The 18,890-nt window shown below is 43.2% G+C and overlaps 1 protein-coding gene across 6 annotated transcripts in view; it reads left to right on the top strand.

Moving 5' to 3' along the window:
• NOL4 (nucleolar protein 4) overlaps nt 1-18,890 on the top strand; it is a 236,212-nt gene that overhangs the window by 31,281 nt on the left and 186,041 nt on the right. For 4 of the 6 annotated variants that reach the window (XM_080685158.1, XM_080685156.1, XM_080685155.1 and 1 more), the window contains exon 2: nt 12,769-12,918. In XM_080685158.1, the coding sequence (XP_080541284.1) occupies nt 12,847-12,918 (72 nt within the window). In that variant the 5' untranslated portion in view covers nt 12,769-12,846. Of the gene's footprint in view, nt 1-12,768; nt 12,919-14,167; nt 14,203-18,890 lie in introns of those variants that run through there. The other 2 variants (XM_080685161.1, XM_080685159.1) reach the window with 1 other exon arrangement.

Raw genomic sequence — 18,890 nt, 5'->3', positions numbered from 1 at the left:
GCCAGGCCGAGGGACCCCACTGTTGCATGATCAGGGCTGGGAAGGGATGCGGGAGGTTGGCCAGCAGGGTAGGGACTGCAGGAGGGCTCCAGGGTGTGTCGGGCCTGACTCGTTCAGTCCCAATCAGCCAGACCCCAGCAGCAAGCTAATCTACTGGTCGGAGTGTCTGCCCCCTGGTGGTCAATGCACATCATAGGGAGCGGTTGAGCAGCCTTAGCATATCATTAGGATATCATTAGCATATTAAGCTTTGATTGTTTGAACAGCAGACTGGATGACTGGACACTTAACATATTAGGCTTTTATTATATAGGATTGATGTAGTTATCAAAAAATATTTAGGTCATTTGCTATTATAATGCTAGGTGATGATATAGTAGAGATATTTAATAATTTAAGTATTTAATACAGGGGTCCTCAAACTTTTTAAACAGGGGGCCAGTTCACTGTCCCTCAGACCGTTGGAGGGCCAGACTATAGTTTAAAAAAAAAACTATGAACAAATTCCTATGCACACTGCGGGCCTGGGACGAGTCAGCTGCTAAGCAGGACAGGCAGCGGCACCCGGCGGGCTGGATAAATGTCCTCGGCGGGCCGCATATGGCCCGCGGGCCGTAGTTTGAGGACGCCTGATTTAATAGAACCTCACCTAGGTTGTAAAAATATAATTTGTAATAATTTGAAAAATATGTTATATATGTATTTTTGTATGTGTGTATACAGTGTGTATACACACATACAAACATACATATTCTAGGTTAGAGATTATTGGAATTTTAAATACAATATTGTTTTCTGTCTCCAGGAATACCCTATCCAGATTGAATGAAAACAATACAGGTGATACTAAGATTGCATATTCCTCTATTCGTCAACAGACTGAGACCTTTGACTCCAGAAGGAAGGTCCTAGAGAAGTATAGCACACACAAGTATGCACAGTACTTATACTTGATAATAAAAACTATATTGCTAGTCATATATTTACTATTGTGTATTGTTATTTTAGAGCACACTCTTTGTACTTACAAAAAAAGTTAGTTGTAATACCATATGCTGCTATGCAGACAGCAGCCTCCTACATCTCGTGTTCACCACGTCATTTTCTTGATTGCGTCATTCGCTCTGGTGCTCGTTTTAACCCTGAGTTGTGTGGTACAGGGACATGCTGGAGCGCTTATGTCCCAGGAACAGGAGGCCATACCTGTGGCCTCGGTGTGCAGCAGGCTACCCATCTAGGTCCGTCCAAGTCACTCTGCGATGTTCGCACAACGACAGAACTGGCTAATGATACATTTTTTGGAACGTATCCTAGTCTTTAAGTGGCACATGCTGTACAGTTGCCTTTACTCAATATGGGCAAAAAGGGACCACATTTGGTATTTGAGGGCATGCGTCATATTCTTAGGGAGAGGGGAGATTTCTGCCACTGTAGAAATAGTTGGGCCGTTTTGGAGATGATTAGTGACCTATTGTCTTTATTAATCCCCTACTTACAGCACATCACCTTTAAAATGGAATTCTTTAGAAAAATCATCGTGGGAAAAACTGCCTTATGAAGTTGAGTGTATCAGTGCACAGACACCAGGGCCCATCTGAATTGCCAGTCAGGTAGCGCTTGGGTTTGCATTTTAAGGCATATACAGAATCTCAGACTCTCTTTCAAAGATCCTCTGTGTTAGGATCCAAATTTACTTAGTTCCCAAATATATACATGTACACATATGTAAAAGATTGCCTTAAAATTTCTTAGGCAAACTATTAAACTTAATTTTAATTGACAAATACTTTTTGTTTCCATCTGTATGTTCTCCAGTTAAATATTATCTTTGCCAAATGTGCTAGGAAGTCCACATTTAGCAATACACCGACTTACCAAGCATCCCCAAATATGTTTGGGAAAATCAATGATACAATGTATATTCAGCAATACATATATTGCTCATGATTTGTTTTCAAATTTTGTGGATCGTATTAAAAAGATAATAACAAAAGCTTTTATCATGAAAAGTCCTGGCTATCGCCATAAAATATTAATTATTGTCCAAGAAGATGACAGATCCACATTGTAAACTAAACGTTGGAAAATATGTCCTAAAAAATTTCAACTAGAGAATGAACAGCAGTTCCTTTGGCTTTTCCTTTGTTTACATCCGAACAACAGTGTTTCTTTCTTTCAAAATCGTGGCGCATTTAGATGCTTTTGAAAGCAAGGCAACAGTCCCCCCTGACTCAGCTGCCAGGAGAGACGCCCTTCTCTGCCCGAGCTGGTTTTGCTCCAGGAAATAAACACCCGATTCAGTTCTCTGAGCAAAATCAGTTTCCGAATGCAATTTTGAGTTGTCCGCTAGGGGCGCCTCTGCTGGACACGGTTCAGCTGGCTGGGGGTGGCAGGATGCGCTGGTGATACCTGCACCCCAGTGCCCTCTGTCTCCCCTGGGACGCCTGGGTCCTCTGAGCCCCTGGCTGCACCTGCCGCTTCCTCCTTCGTGGAGGTGCCAGCCCCTCCACCCTGCGCTCCCCGCAGGCCTGGGAAGGGCGGAGAGAAGGGAGAGGACTCGGTGGGTGTCCTAGTCCCCGGGGGTCACTCCAGGTGGGCGAGAAGCGCTGCTCAGTGGGTAGGGACGTAGAGGGAGTGAGGCATGGAGTCCCATCCAGCGGGGTCTCCTGGCCTCGGCCTTGCTTCAAGGTGGGGATGGGCTGGGGCCTTGGCCTGCCTCCTGCAGGCGTTGACGTTGCCAGGGCAACTGTGCGGTTGGCCAGGGACACAGGAGGCTGAGCGCGTGGCGGCGGGGCTGGCGTGGGGCGTGTGGGTGGAGGACCAGCCCAGAGCCAGCGCCAGGTAGCGAGGTCTGGAGGCCAGGCGGGGGCTGTGGGGTGCAGGGCCCCTTCCTCCCCACCACCCCTCCTGGGTTGTCATGGAGACGCTGGGGCAGCCTCGCCTGCACCCGCTGCTCCTGCAGGCGCTGGAGGAGAAACAGCAACCAGAGCCCTTCTGCCCCAGCGGCCCCGCCAGGAACCCCAACCCTGCAGCTGCCGCCTCTCGCCTGCCTCCCACAAACAGGAAATGAGAGGGCAGGTGTCCAGAAGTCACCCCGGGTCCCGCCCCCCCCTCCCCGCCTTTGTTTACTCGGCTTTCCACCCAGATTTCTCTGTCTCTGCGCCCGTCTTCCAATAACCGCGGAGGATGAAAAGTGGCTCCCCTCACTCTGTGTCTGCCAGTCTCTCCTGCTCCAGCAGCTCCCAGCTCCGCAGGACACTGTCCTGACCACATCCAAGGTCCAACAGGAAGCCTTTCCAGTCCCATGTCCTTTGCATGACGCAAGATAGGTGCAGTCCCGCGTGTTCACTTACAGGACAGGGATGCTGTTTGTAGGAATGTCCGCGTGAGGAAATGAACTGCTTTTTGACACAGGAGTGAAATCATTTGTGTTGGAATATCTGGGGACATAATAGAGAAAAAAACACAAAACAAAACACAACCCACTGCTCAGAAGCCCCGTCCTTGTTCCTTTGTGTGTGTGTGTCTCCCCCCCCCCCCCCCCCCCCCCCACCTGCATATGCCAATCCAGTGCTAACATCTCTCTCTTCTGGGCTGTTTCTTCCATGGTTGAGGTCAGATTTTGGCTTTGCAAAGGGGGTTGTTTCAGCCTGGGTCTGCCTTTGAGCTGGGGTGGGAGGGTGTGGCCTAGAGTACTGACACTTCGCTCAGGTTCAAGAGTAAGTGCACGATGCCTCTCTCCTGACTACAGATGTGGATGCACTTAGCGGGAGGACTCCCCATGAGAGCAGGCAGCGGCATCTGTGACCTTGAGTGGCCAGCCATACCCCGCAGGCTCTGTGAACCGCTGCGGGTCACAGCCCCTTGCTCCTCAGTTTCTGCCTGCCTACTGTGGTGACGGCTGGCTCGGCTCTCCTCCTCCGACAGCTCCCTGTAGCTTTTGCTGCTGATAATCATGAGTTTCCTTCCCTCGTTCTGCAGTTTTGAATAGAGCAGCCTTTTCCGCTGACTTGAACACGATGTCTTTAGAAAATCCCAACAATGCAGGACTATTTCTTTCCTAAAGCTGATGGGTGAGATGCGTAATAATTTGGGTTTTCCCCACACTCTCTGTGTCATGGCGTTTTCAAAACGGCGAGGCGAGCTTTGTATAGTCCAAGCCCCAGGTGAAGCTGTGAATGAATGTGAGACACGCTTGTCTTCGGTTGCCCTCTCGCTTCGGTGTTCCCCAAGCACGGGATCTGGTTCTGCCTCTCCCCTGTCATCCCTCTGCCAAGAACTGGACCCTCTTCACCTAACCCGTTCTTCTCCTTGAAAATCTCCCCATCTCTCCGCGCACTTCTTCGCCCTCTTTGAATGCTCTTTCTCAGTCTTTCACTTTTTCCTTTCCTTTTTTTTTTAAATTATTGAATATTGCTTTTCTGTGTTATCCATCCTACATGTTTTCCTGGGCCTTCTCATTCCCATCCATAGCTTCACACGCCCTGTCATTCCCTTGTCTCTTTGCTCTGTGTTATCTTGTGCAGACTTTGCTTGAACTCTAGACCCCTGTTTCTGGCTACTTCATGGACCTGATACTTGTCTTCCCTGGAGGCCTCTTCCGTTCTACCCGCCCCTGACTGAACCCTGTCCCTTTCCAGTCTCTCATTCTGTTCTGACATTCCCTCGCCGTGTTCGTTACACGGCAGCTGGCGCGGAGCATGCGGACAACCGTGGATAAGCTGGCGCTAGGATCAAGTTGCTTTGGTTCATAGCCAAGCTCCACAACTTGCTAGCTGTGTCATCTGGGACAATTGCTTAACCTTTCTGCTACTCTCGGGACTTTGCAGGAGTTAAATACAGGCCGTCCTCGGGTTACGTCGGATTCGATGTATGTCGTTTTGTGGTTACGTAGCCATCTCTCATCCTATATGATAAAGATGTAATATGCAAATGGTCATTACGCCCTGAAGCAAAATGACCCACCGCGTATCAGCCAGATCACGGATCAGCAGGAGTGTGGGGCAGCGAGCTACAAGTGGGCAGTGGAGAGCTACAGGAGGGGGCAGGGCAGCAAGCTATGGTGGGGGGAGGGGAAGGGGGGGAACTACAGGAGGGCAGCAGCGAGCTACTGGTGAGCTACTGGTGCACGGATTCATGCGCAGGGTTACTAGTTTATAAAAAACAAGTTCTGTCATTTCGACGTATGTACATATGTGCTTTATGTTTTTTATTGTTTATTTACCACAAGTAAAGGTCAGGAATTGTTATCTTTCTTTTAAATTTTTTTTACTGTTTCACTTCATTACTGCTGTGTATGTGCTCCATGTGAGTGACATAGGTGCTTATGTAGGTGGGTTCTGACTTACGGTGAAAATCGTGTTATGTCGCAATGTAGGAATGGATCTCCGACGTAACCCGTGGGCCCACTGTAGTGCATATATTACACAGGGCATGTAAGTGCTCAATTGATGTTAGACGTTGGTTGTGAGGGGGGTCTTGAGGTCTCACTGAAAGGATTTTTACGCAGCCCCTGGGGAAGTTCCGCAGCCTGTACTTCTAATGTAAGGAGGAGTCTAAGAGCCAGAAGAGGAAGGGCACACGCTAACCTTCAGGGTGGAGGACATTGGAAACGTTTTCGCAAACAGGCATTTTCAGCTGCTACTCCGCGAATATCTCTTCTTGGGAAAATTCTCGTTGTGGAAAGAACGTCCTGTTCCTTGCTGATGGTTTTGAAACTTACTTTCCTTGAGCCTGCCTTTTGTCATTTTAGTTTTCTTTTTCTGAGTGCTCAGAAAGAAAGATGACTATGGGATTGTGAATCATGGCAAGGATGATGGAATGCCTCTAAAAAACTGGGCCTGGCTGCTACCTGGTGGTCTCTTCCATGCCCTGCCCCTTCCGTAGGAAACACTCCTCCGTAATTCCAAACTTGCATTTCCATTGGTTCCCGTCTCCCAGTACCGACTGCCTGTTTCATCCAATAGTACTGTCCTTTACAGACGTTGACCCTATGTTCTACTCATTTTCCCTTGAATCTTTGCCCATGTCCTATGTTTCTGTCAGGTCTGGATAGTAAATGAGGCAGAAGCGCCCACTTGTCCTTCGTATTCATTGTTTTCTTCCTCAGAGGAACGGCACCCTCTGACGTACAGCGGGACACATGGCTGCATTTGCTAGCTTTCCTCGCCTCTCGGCGTGGCCCCGTGATTGAGTGTGGACCTTAAGCAGGCATGGTGATCACAACTTATTTCCTGTGCTCTCTCACTTGTGCTTCTGGATGGGAAATAGTGACGTCTGGAGGGCCCTGGGCAGTCACGTGTTCCTGACAGCAGAGCCACGTCCAGCCCACTGGACTGTGAGATGAGAGATAAATACATTTCCATCTATTTAAGCTACAATATCTTGAGGGATTTTTCATTACGATACAGACTCTGTCTTAACACGGTGTTTTGTAAACATTATGACTCATGTTTGTGGTGGCATTTCATTTTTTAATTTGCAATTTCCTGATGACATATTAGTAGGACATCTTTTCACAGGCTTGATTTCCATTTGCACTTCTTCAGTGAGATATCTGTTCAGATATTTTGCCCATTTTGTAATCAGACTTTTGTTTTCTAATTGTAGGATTTTAAGACTTTGTATATTTTGGGTAATAATTTTTTATCAGATATATCTTTTGCAAAGATATATTTTCTCCCTGTGTGTGTTTTATCTTTTCAATCTCTTGACTGTGTCTCTCACAGAACAGAACTTTTTAATTATAGTGAAGTCCAGCCTATGAATTATTTTTTTCATCCATAGTACCTCCGTGTTGTACTAAAAAAAAAAAAAAAAGCATTGTCATGCCCAAGTCCATTGAGATATTTTTCCTATATTCTAGGAGTTTGTATAGTTTGGAGTTTTTACATTTAGGGCTATGCTCCATTCGGAATCACTCTTTATGAAGAGTGTAGCTCTGTGTCTAGATTCTCTTTGTGTGTGCATGTAGATGCCTATTTTTCTAGCACCAGTTGTTGAAAAGACAATCTTTTTTCCATTGCCTTTTCTCCTTTGTTAAAGATCACTTTATATTTATGTGGGTCTACTCATGTACTTTGTATTCTGTTGCATTGATCTTGTGTGTATGACACTGTCTTGATTACAGTAGCGTTTAGTAAACTTTGAAGTTGGGTAGTGTCAATCCTCTCACGTTGCTCTTCTCCTTTAATATTGTGTTGGCTTTTCTGGGTGCCCTTTACTTTTATTTTTAGGGGACTATCACTAGAACTCTGTCTCTGTATGTCAAAGGCTTAGTCAGGCATTAGAAGGACATACATTATCCTATATAATAAAAGCCTAATATGCTAAGTGCCCAGTTGTCTGTTCAACCAACCAAAGTGTAATATGCTAATGATATGCTAAGGCCACTTAACCGCTCGCTATGACATGCACTGACCACCAGGGGCAGACACTCCAACCGGTAGGTTAGCTTGCTGCTGGGGTCCGGCCAATCAGGACTGAGTGAGATAGGCTGGACACACCCTGGAGCCCTCCTGCAGTCCCTCCCCGGCTGGCCAACCTCCCGCGTCCCTCCCTGGCCCCAATTGTGCACCAGTAGGGTCCCTCAGCCTGGCCTGTGCCCTCTCTCAATCTGGGACCCCTCGGGGGATGTTGGAGAGCCGGTATGGGTCTGATCCTGCTCAACACAGGAGCTGTCTCCTGGTGGTCAGTGTGCTCCCACTGGGGGAGTACCACTCAGCTAGAAGCCAGGCAGCGCTAAGGATGTATGACTGCCACCTAAGTTGTCAGTTGGACATCCCCCGAGGATTCTCAAACTGTGAGAGGGTGCAGGCCAGGCTGAGGGACCCCCCGCCCCCACTGAGTGCACTAATTTCGTGCACTGGGCCTCTAGTCTATCTATAATAATAAAAGTGTAATATGCTAATTAGACTGGACATCCTTCCAGGATGAAACTGGGGCTCCAGCCACGGGATTGAGGCAGCTGCCGCGGCTGCGACGGAGGGATCCAGGCAGCCGTGGCTGCAAAGCCTCCTCTTGCACAAATTTCATGCATCAGGCCTCTAGTAATAAAATAACAACTTACCTTTGTTGAGTGCTTACTAATTCCATGCAAAGTTCCGGTAATCCTCAAATCAAGCCAAACAGATAAGTGTTATAATGATCTTCATATTTCCAATGAAAAAAACCCAAGGACCAAATAAATGTAATGGAATTGCCCAAGGAAACTTGGGAAGTAAATGATGGAATATGATAGTTTACTTCAAAGAGGCTTAATGTGCTGTTTCTTCCCAATACCTATAAGCATGAGCCAACTGCTTGGCAAAGAGTGTGTACAAATTATCCAGGTTATAGAGACACACATTATGTTCTAATTGGATGTGTACTGACCAAGTACTGTATACCAAGGACTACTCTTGGTATTAACATTTCTCAGTAATTAGCACTAAGCGTCTTTTCCTGGTGAGCTCACTGTGCAGAGTAAGGATCTGATAGTGCTGAGATCATTTAAAATACAACCTAGTCACTTCCCCACCCCCCCACCCCCAATAGTGCCAAACTGGGATTAACCTAGATGCCCATCAATAGGAAAATGGACAAATTGTGACTTAGCCATGCAATGGGACATTATTCAGACGTAAAAAGCATGAACTCTGATGCACACAAAAACATGAATACATCTCTAAATTATTATACCCAATGGAAAAAGTGAGACACAGAAGTACACCAGTACGTACTTTATAATCCCAGTATGTAAACGTTCGGAATATGCAAATACTAACCTGGTGGTTGAAATCATCAGTCATTGCTTTGAAGGACTTCACTAAGAAAGAATATGAAAGGATTATCTAGAGCAGGGGTGGGCAAACTATTTGACTCAAGGGCCACAATGGGTTCTTAAACTGGACCCGAGGGCCGGAACAAAAGCATGGATGGAGTGTTTGTGTGAACTAATATAAATTCAAAGTAAAGGAGCGGAGGGGAGAGCAAGAGAACCGGATAGAACAGCCGGATCCGGCCCGCGGGCCGTAGTTTGCCCAAGGCTGATCTAGAGTGATGGGAATGTTATTTGATACATTTACTTATACTGGCGAAACAATATACTTAAGATCTGAGCATTTCGCTGTATATAAATTATAAAAAATAAAGAAATAAACAAAACTAAATAAAATATGAAATGCCAAAAATTGGAATGAGCGAAGGGAGGTAGAAGCGAAGGAAAATAAGTGAGTAACTTAGCTTTAAGGAGTCAGGGATTGCTTCCTGGAAGACTGGTCATGTGAGTTGGGTTTTGAAGACTAAACAGGAATTTGCCAGTTAAAAGATATTCTAGGGGAAAAGCAGAGCACATTCATTTATTGATTTCTGATTTATCTACTCAAAAATTATGGTCCATTTATTTTCTGCTTGGTATAATTCTATGTTCTGGTGATGCAGCAGTGAAAAAGACAAATGCAGTTTTTGCCTGCAGAAAGCTTAGATTCTAACGGGGAAGTCATAAGTCATAAGTTTTATGGAAACTTCATAAAAATTTTCAGGGAAAGTTGAGTTCATTGTGATTAGAATGTTTTGGAATGATAAGAAATAAGGTGGGTAGTGGTAAGTAAATTGGAATCAGATTAAGGATATTTAAATGCATAATAAATTAAGGAGTGTGAATTGTATCTTAGAGGTGTGAGAGTCTAGTAGAAATTTATAAATCCTAAATTGATGTAGTTCCCATGTTTTTATTTTTAAATTACAGTTAACATTTAATATTCGTTTCAGAGATAGCTATCATTTTTAAGGAAGATTATTTGGGCTATTTGAGGACACATTGGAATGGAGAGAAATTAGTGGAAAAGTGGTAAAGAGAATGCTATTCCCAAAGTTAAGCCAAGGTTGGCAGAAACTCGGTACATGTGCCACCTCATACTGTTCAGCCCCGTGGTCGGCAAACTGCGGCTCGCGAGCCACATGCGGCCCTTTGGCCCCTGGAGTGTGGCTCTTCCACAAAATACCATGGCCTGGGCGAGTCGATTTTGAAGAAGTGGCGTTAGAAGAAGTTTAAAAAATTTGGCTCTCAAAAGAAATTTCAGCCCTAACCGGTGTGGCTCAGTGGATAGATTGTCGGCCTACAGACTCAAGGGTCCCAGGTTCGATTCCGGTCAAGGGCATGTACCTTGGTTGCGGGCCCATACCCAGTAGGGAGTGTGCAGGAGGCAGCTGATCGATGTTTCTCTCTCATCGATGTTTCTATCTCTCTATCCCTCTCCCTTCCTCTCTGTATAAAATCAATAAAAATATATTTTTAAAAAAAATAAAAAGAAAAGAAATGTCCATTGTTGTCCTGTTGGTATTTGGCTCTGTTGACTAATGAGTTTGCCGACCACTGTTTAGCCCATAGTAGGCAATGCTAACCTATAAAAGCACTCTTCTCACCAAGTCCAAACAAGGCTTTAACACTGCACTCACATTGTCAAAAGTAGGTTTGGCACAGGCACTGTATGGGATTCCTGGTGGAGGTTCCAACAGCCATTTCCTGGGTTCATGAATCGGGAGCCCAGTAGGAAAAGGGGAGGGGGTAGATTGGAGAGCTAGTTCACAGGTAGAATTATTTGATTACTGGATAAGAGACTGATTCAGACTTTCATATTGTGAATCTAGGTGACAGTAACAACAACAATAATAATAATGGCAATAAATCATGGCACAGAATGCATTTAGATTCTTGGGGAAGTGTGATAGTTTTGACAAAGATCACACGTCCACGTCTCATTAATTAATGTTCACATTTACTTCTCAGAGAAAGTCTCCTGTAGCTCTTCTGATCAATTTAGAGTAAAGAAGCTTTTTTTCTAGGCTTTAATTCCTTGCCTTATAATTAGGTCAATAATTTTTACTTTGTTGTCAAATGCACATAACTCAGTTCTTACCCTCGGAGCTTTCCTAAAATTGTCCCTCCCTCCTCCCCCGCCCTCCCCCTGGGATTATGACTCAAAGATGGATTGCTTAGCTGTAAGGGCTTTAAATTATTTTTTATTTTGTTAGCATCTCCTTCCGAATATACTCATGCATTATAGGCCATTGGCCCCGAACACCATATGTCTTTTGACCTGTTAATTTTGTTATCATTGAGTGTTCAGTGAATACTAGCATCTCTAAAACTCATTTTTGTTTGCCTCGCTCTGGTTCTTAGTACTAAGGGTGTAACTTCACCGCTCTTTCAGCTAATGACTGTGTCTGTGCGTTAAGGGAACATGCAGAAGGTGCCTTTGTGCTGCTCAATCACAGCCAAGTCCTGCGTCATCCACAGTGATGACCAAAGGAGACGGCTCAGCTGACAATCTTCAGATGAACCCTAAAAGCACATAAAAACAAATCCGTTTTCAGGGAGAGGAAATTCGTTTCTACCTTGTCCTTGTTTACTCCGTAAGCTGTTAACAGATGTCAGTGCGGCGAGATGATGAAAAAGCAGGGGAGCCGGGCGGCGTGGCCCAGGGGTTGAGCGTCCACCCATGAACCAGGAGGCCACGGTTGGATCCCTGGTCAGGGCACAGGCCCTGGTGCAAGCTCCATCCCCAGCGTGGGGCGTGGAGAAGGCAGCCGATCAGTGATTCTCTCTCATCATGGATGTTTCTCTCTCTCTCTCCCTCTCCCTTCCTCTCTGAAATCCATAAGAATATATTTAAGAAGAAAAGCAGGGAAGCAAGCAGCCTCAATGAGGCGTGGTTAATCAGGACCTTGAGAGGGAAAGTGGTTTGTGCGTTGAGGGCGGCAGCAGCAGCCGGAGGATGCGGTGGGAGGCGGTGGGAGGCGGTGGGAGCCCTCCTTCGAGGCAGCATCTGACAAGCTCAGCTCCGTGCAGCCGGAGCAAAGGCCTTGCTGCCTCGGGATCAGACTTCCGTTTGTGCTGGAGGAGAATGAACACGCTCCGTAAACACTTGTAATTATCTTCTCTTTGAAGACGCATAAACTTGGACCTCAATACTGTTTTCTTGGGTAAATCACCCATCTTGGAAAGAAGTGGAATTACATGTTCTCTATTTTTGCAAATGAATTGCTGGTATAAAATGAATGCATTTTTATAGGGTTGCCACTCAAAACACTAATTTTTTTTTTAGGTTGTAGTATTATTTTAGGTTGAAATACTTCATTTCTCTCTTTATGCTCCTTTTACTTGGCTCCGTTTTATTTCTTTTCCCATAAATATTGTTCGAATTTTTACAAGTTATTTTGTTGTTTCCCCTTTTTTAAAAAAATAATGGTTCGTAACAAACACTTTAGAAGATATTGAAGAATGCTGCAGATGAAAGGTTCATAGTTTGGTTTATCAATGTGCCATATTTTGTATAATTAGGGTGAATTTAGTCAGTAGTCAATACATAAAATCAAAGATTAATTTCGGCTCCAGATTTTTACAGATCATTTGCTGTACGGGATGTTTCGTTGTCGTTGGTGTGTTTGGGAATATGTGAGTGAGCTGAAGGCCTGAGGGCCAAATGGCAGGGTCTGCCCCGCGGCTGAAGAGAGCTTAGGGCCACTTTGAGAACGAGCCCGTTCTGCCTGAACACAGGGAAAACGTCTATTTCCCTGTCTCTCATCTCACAGGGGAACCTGCTTCCGCACTGGAGCCCTGGGGGTGTGACCGGGTGCAGTGCGGTGATTGAGAAAGTGACTTCGTTCCCTGGTCCAGTGTGAAAATGTTATTGTTTAAGCAACTTCATGTGTTCACTTTGTGTGAAATACACTTTTTTTTTTTTTTTTTTTACTAATTTTGTGCTGCTCCTTGTGCTTCTGTTTCAGGATGGCGTAGGGGTGGACGAGAAGCTGTCCCTGCGGCGGGTGGCCGTGGTCGAAGATTTCTTCGACATCATCTACTCCATGCACGTGGAGACAGGGCCCAATGGAGAACAAATTCGGAAGCACGCTGGGCAGAAGAGGACATACAAAGCCGTAAGTGACGAAGGCACTAAAAAAGGACGAGGCATGCATTTGGAAATTTGGCGTTAGGACTGCTTATTAAAACGGGGTTAAATAAGGATAAATAGTCTATCTTTGACATAGATTAGACCATCTCATGGTCACACCCAACATTTAAACTGTAATTTAATTGTTACTGGTTCTGTTTCGGTCGTTGTGTTCACCAAGTCTATTGTATATAATTTAAGCCTGTCTCTACGAGTCTCATACAGTTTTCTTTATTTTTTTTATTTTTTTTTATTTTTTAAATATATTTTATTGATTTTTTTTACAGAGAGGAAGAGAGAGGGATAGAAAGTTAGAAACATCGATGAGAGAGAGACATCGATCAGCTGCCTCCTGCACGCCCCCTACTGGGGATGTGCCCGCAACCCAGGTACATGCCCTTGACCGGAATCGAACCTGGGACCCTTTAGTCCGCAGGCCGACGCTCTATCCACTGAGCCAAACCAGTTAGGGCTCATACAGTTTTCTTTAAATGTACATAATGTGTGGTAGTTCCAGTCAAATGTGTTATTTATTCACTGCATCATAATATGGCTGGAACTTTTGAATATTGGTACTACCACTACAGGTTTAACATTTCTTCCCCTTCACATCATATTAATAAGTTTAGGTAGTTCCTCTTTAATGCTTATAATCACAAGGATAAGAAAATATTATGTACTCTTTAAATGTCTCCTTATATAAATACATTGTACCAAAGGGTATACATTTCTTACAGAACAGGTTATTAAAAGATATGTGTTATTTTTATAGATTTAATGCCCTTGGACATTTTTGCTGAAAAAAAAATATATATATGTATATATATATATATAAAATGGATATATATATAATGTTTATATCATAAATTATGTGAAAAGAAGGTTTAATTAACTGTTAGATATTGAAATATATATTGTCAAGCTGGAGTTATATATTATTTCTAAAGTGTCTAATTATCACTGTTTGATTTAGACACTTTAGCTTTTTACTTAATTAAAAAGTTTATGGAATCATCTTAATGTCGATATTTCATCCTTTCTAGGAAAATGGAACAGTAAATTATTCTTTTCCAATACGAGCCAAGTGTACGTCAGAAGTACTTTATCAGCAATCAGAAGAATATGCTTCTTTAGAATGCTTATTGAACTTTGCTTTTGGCTGCCTTTATCTTAACTGTTTTCAGCTATATTGATACCCAACATCAGTCTGGATCCATTTTTTTTTTCAGATACAGAAAGATGTGTGAAATGCTCAGAGTTTCAGATACAGGTACCTCTGTTTGAAAACTAGCTGCTGAGCATAAGAAAGAGCTTCTTTCCCATAACTATTTTTTGCCGTATTTCCAGGGTCCCAGTGAACCTGTCTAGTTGCGCAATAACCAACCCCTAATTCATGTTGTACTTCTCTCTCCTTCTCTATGGTTTTGTTTCTTGGCTGTTTCCAAACTGCATGGTCTGTGGGCAGGCACTCTTGTAGGTTTCCCCACATAATTCTGCCACGTAAACTTTCTTCTGACTTACAAATCTCAGGACTAATGGCAGAGGCCTACCTTCTTTAGGATAATGTTATGTCGACTAACATTCCTGTAAATGCTCATTTCACCTGTCTCCTAAGCCAGGGTTTTATCTCTGGATGGCAATAGGAAAATAATGGTATGTTGATCTACTAATATCACTAACTGCGTACTCTTTTGATAGTCTGTTTTCATGAAATAACTACCTGAACTTGATAGGACTTTGCAAGGTAGACATACACCAGTTTAATTGTATTAAATGAAAAGCTAACAAGAAATGAGTGGTTTCATTGTCTGTAGGAGGGTGGCAGCCAAGTCTGATTAAGTGCCAAAAGCAATTTAAAAAAACTTAATCTTTCCCGTGCACGTGATTGAGATCTTAAACTAACATGGGAACATAGAGACGTAGAGTCAGAGACGTAGACCCAAATAGCTCACCTTTGTCTTCTGAAATGAAATGTGAGAATTTGATCCATTCCCATGTTGCATGCTAAACACTCTCAGTATATTGGTAAACATGCTTTAACATATATTATTTTGCATTAACATTATAAAGACATTTTTTGCAATTTGGGATAAGGATACCAACTTTTTCAAAAAATATTTTTATTGATTTTTTTGCAGAGAGGAAGGGAGAGGGATAGAGAGGGATGAGAGAGAAACATCGATCAGCTGCCTCCTGCACACCTCCTACTGAGGATGTGCCCGCAACCAAGGTACCATGCGCTTGACCGGAATTGAACCTGGGACCCATCAGTCCGCAGGCCGGCACTCTATCCACTGAGCCAAACCGGTTAGGGCAGGGTACCAACTTTTTAGTCAGCATCTAAAACATCATGTAATCCCTATTGAGAACATTCTATTTGAAGATCTTTCTCTTTCCCAAGTTTATTGTTTATTTTCACATCTAAAGTGTTTTTAACCTTTTCCTAATATCATGAAGGTTCTTTTTGGCCTAACCAATCACCTTCTGGTATCTCTATAGAGAATCCTAATTAGGAAACGTTTCCATTTTGTGGACTAATAACTCATCGTAGAAAAAAACTGCTGCAATGCCAGCAAAACTGTGTACTTGACTCTGCAGTGAACTTAAGTCTAAGGTTAAAAATTAATATAAATGTTCAAGTAATGGAGCATAAAACTAAATGCAATTTGAAGTAGTGTGGTGTTGGGTCAGAGTTGAGTTCTCTATACTAATACAGGGATTGGCTAGTTATTAGTAGAATTAGCTAGACACCTATGGCAATTATAATGGTTCCATTAAGTTTAAGATTTTTTTTCTACTTCTAACTCATTAATTAGCTCATAGAGCATGCATGATTATGTTTATTGACCTTTTTCTTCCTTTTCCTACATGGCCAAGAAACCATACTTATACAACTAATCATAAAGAGTCTCAGATTGTCTTAATCATATTATCAATAGATTTAGTGGTCATTTTATTTACTTTGCCTTTGTTTGCAAATCTTTCTTTGTTTTCACTCTGCAGGAAATGATGGTTCTTTAATATTGGATTAACTTTGAATGCTATTTGTTTTTACCTATCTGCAGTATATCATTCCTTGAAATATCTAGGCATTCTATAACTTAAAGTTTATTGCAAAGTGATTTGGCTGTAGATAAAATTGGAAGGTATATGTTCTATTACTCATGATTTCTTTGAAAAACAAATCCACATAAAATGACACATTTTAGGAATATGTGAAGGCTATCATAGTTATTATATTCAGTCACTGTTGAATTTTAGTGTCTTAGGTACTTTCTCTGTTTTTGTCACTGTCTCCATATTAACTGTAATTGGTCCATTGAATGTGTCTCTTTCAATAGACTTGACTAGGGTAAAACTCTTGATTATCTACATTAACAGAGTGGAGACAAGGTGTGGATCATTCAGTTATATATATTTGAACTTAAAATGCATCTTTGTACTGAAAATCGAATGCAGGCACTTACAATTTGGAGAGTTCCTTCAGAATGAATGATGCAACATTATACAAAACTAGTGTGGGTGCTGGTGTGTCTTCCCGCCTACCTCTTCTCAGCGTGTCCTGAGCTCCCCTTCAGGGAATGCCCGCCCCTCTCTGAGGTCCTTATGGCTTGTGTCCCATCACAGGCTCAGCACAGCTGCCTTCCCAGGGCTTTCTGATGACAGGGTCCCATTGAAAGAGTCACTTTCAAGGCTCTTCCATGAAATAACAAACAGAAAACTAGAGTAACTGGTAGGATTCAGGAACTAAGGGGGAACGTTCGTGTTTTCAATAGAACAGTCTGCATGTGTATGTATGTGTGTATATGTCAATGCGTGTGCGCGCGCGCGCACACACACACACACACACACACACACACACCTTGTAGTGTGATGCAATAAGCCTACATGTGTTGTTCACATGCATAGCTGCCAGGAATTACATTCGTTTAATTCAGAGTGGCTAGTGTGCACTTTAGCTGAAAGGAAATAGACTAGAACCCAGGCCAACTCAGTTTCAAATGTCAAATCTAGCACTTTCTACCTGTGTCCCTTTGGGCAAATTACTTCCTTTTCTCTCTTTCTGTCTGGAGGGAGATAATGGTACGTGTGGTGCGGTAAAATACATGAGTTAAGACGTGTGAAAGTGCTTGGCATCTGGTTAACATTTGAATATTGTTACTTCTTCTTTGTCTAGTCCAGGGGTGGACAAACTTTTTGACTCGAGGGCCACAATGGGTTCTTAAACTGGACTGGAGGGCCGGAACAAAAGCATGGATGGAGTGTTTGTGTGAACTAATATAAATTCAAAGTAAAGGAGCAGAGGGGAGAGCAAGAGAACCGAATAGAACAGCCGGATCCGGCCCGCGGGCCGTAGTTTGCCCACGGCTGGATGTGCCAGGTAGAAGGACAAACAGGGACAATAACACAGGGCTACCACTGCCCTAATTCTATGGTGGACATAATTTCCCTGCCTGCCCCCTTCCCCCCTTTGCCCTCCACCCCCACTCCCCTGTTGGGAGATACTAATGGCAATAACCTGTGCATTTTTCGTGTGCATCCTGTAGGTGGCGCTATCCCTGGAAGTCCACGCTGTAACTTTTAACCAAGGTTTGCCCGGGCTGCAGGAAAGCATGAAAGAAGGCAGAGTCCCCATAGTTAGGGGTTCTTTTGCTGGATTGAGTTTATGAGTGTTTTAATTATTTCATTACGCTTTTCCACAGGTTAATTCTGTTACATTAATTTTCGGAAAAATTTAAAAACTGGCTCTATTTATTTATTTATTTATTTTTTAAATTTACATATGTGTCCTCATCCCTCCATTAACCCCCCCCCCCCCACTCATGCCCTCACCCCCCTGTTGTCTGTGTCCATTGGTTATGCTTATATGCATGCATACAAGTCCTTTGGTTGATCTCTCCCCCTTACCCCCACCCTCCCCTGCCTTCCCTCTGAGGTTTGACAGTCTGATCCATGCTTCTCTGCCTCTGGATCTGTTTTTGTTCGTCAGTTTATGTTGTTCATTATATTCCATAAATGAGTGCGATCATGTGGTATTTATCTTTCTCTGACTGGCTTATTTCACTTAGCATAATGCTCTTCAGATCCATCCATGCTGTTGCAAATGGTAAGAATTCCTTCTTTTTTACCGCGGCGCAGTATTCCATTGTGTAGATGTACCACAGTTTTTCAATCCACTCATCTGCTGATGGGCACTTAGGCTGTTTCCAAATCTTAGCTATGGTGAATTGTACTGCTATGAATATAGGGGAACATATATCCTTTCTGATTGGTGTTTCTAGCTTCTTGGGGTATATTCCTAGAAGTGGGATCACTGGGTCAAATGGGAGTTCCATTTTTAGTTTTTTGAGGAAACTCCATACTGTTCTCCACAGTGGTTGCACCAGTCTGCATTCCCACCAGCAGTGCACGAGGGTTCCTTTTTCTCCGCATCCTCGCCAGCACTTGTCGATTGTTGATCTGTTGATGATAGCCATTCTGACAGGTGTGAGGTACTGCATTGTCGTGTTGATTTGCATCTCTCGGATGATTAGTGACTTTGAGCATGTTTTCATGTGTCTCTTGGCCTTCCTTCTGTCTTCTTTTGAAAAGTATCTATTTAGGTCCGTTGCCCATTTTTTGATTGGATTGTTTATCTTCCTTTTGTTAAGTTGTATGAGTTCCCTGTAAATGTTGGAGATTAAAAACTGGCTCTATTTAAAGAATTTGTTTTCAATATTGATTGAATATTTCTTTCCAGATACATACTACAGAAAAATACCATCTCATGAAGAATTTCTATGTTCCTGTCTGAAAATTAAAAAGGGAAGTCTTTATTTTATTAGATCTAGAACACTTCACCTTAAAAGTTTAGTTAGTATCATTTTTTTGTCCTTAAAAAAATAAATAAATCCCTATTGGTTCATCATCTCTACTGCTCAGTAGGGTAGTTTAACTTGCACTGTTCCTGCTAGTTTG

This window comes from Plecotus auritus, assembly GCF_963455305.1.
Source record: "Plecotus auritus genome assembly, chromosome: 8".
In the NCBI taxonomy this organism is placed as follows: Eukaryota; Metazoa; Chordata; class Mammalia; order Chiroptera; family Vespertilionidae; genus Plecotus; species Plecotus auritus.
Note: the sequence above shows the minus strand (reverse complement) of the source record. Positions and strands in the feature narration are given on the sequence as shown.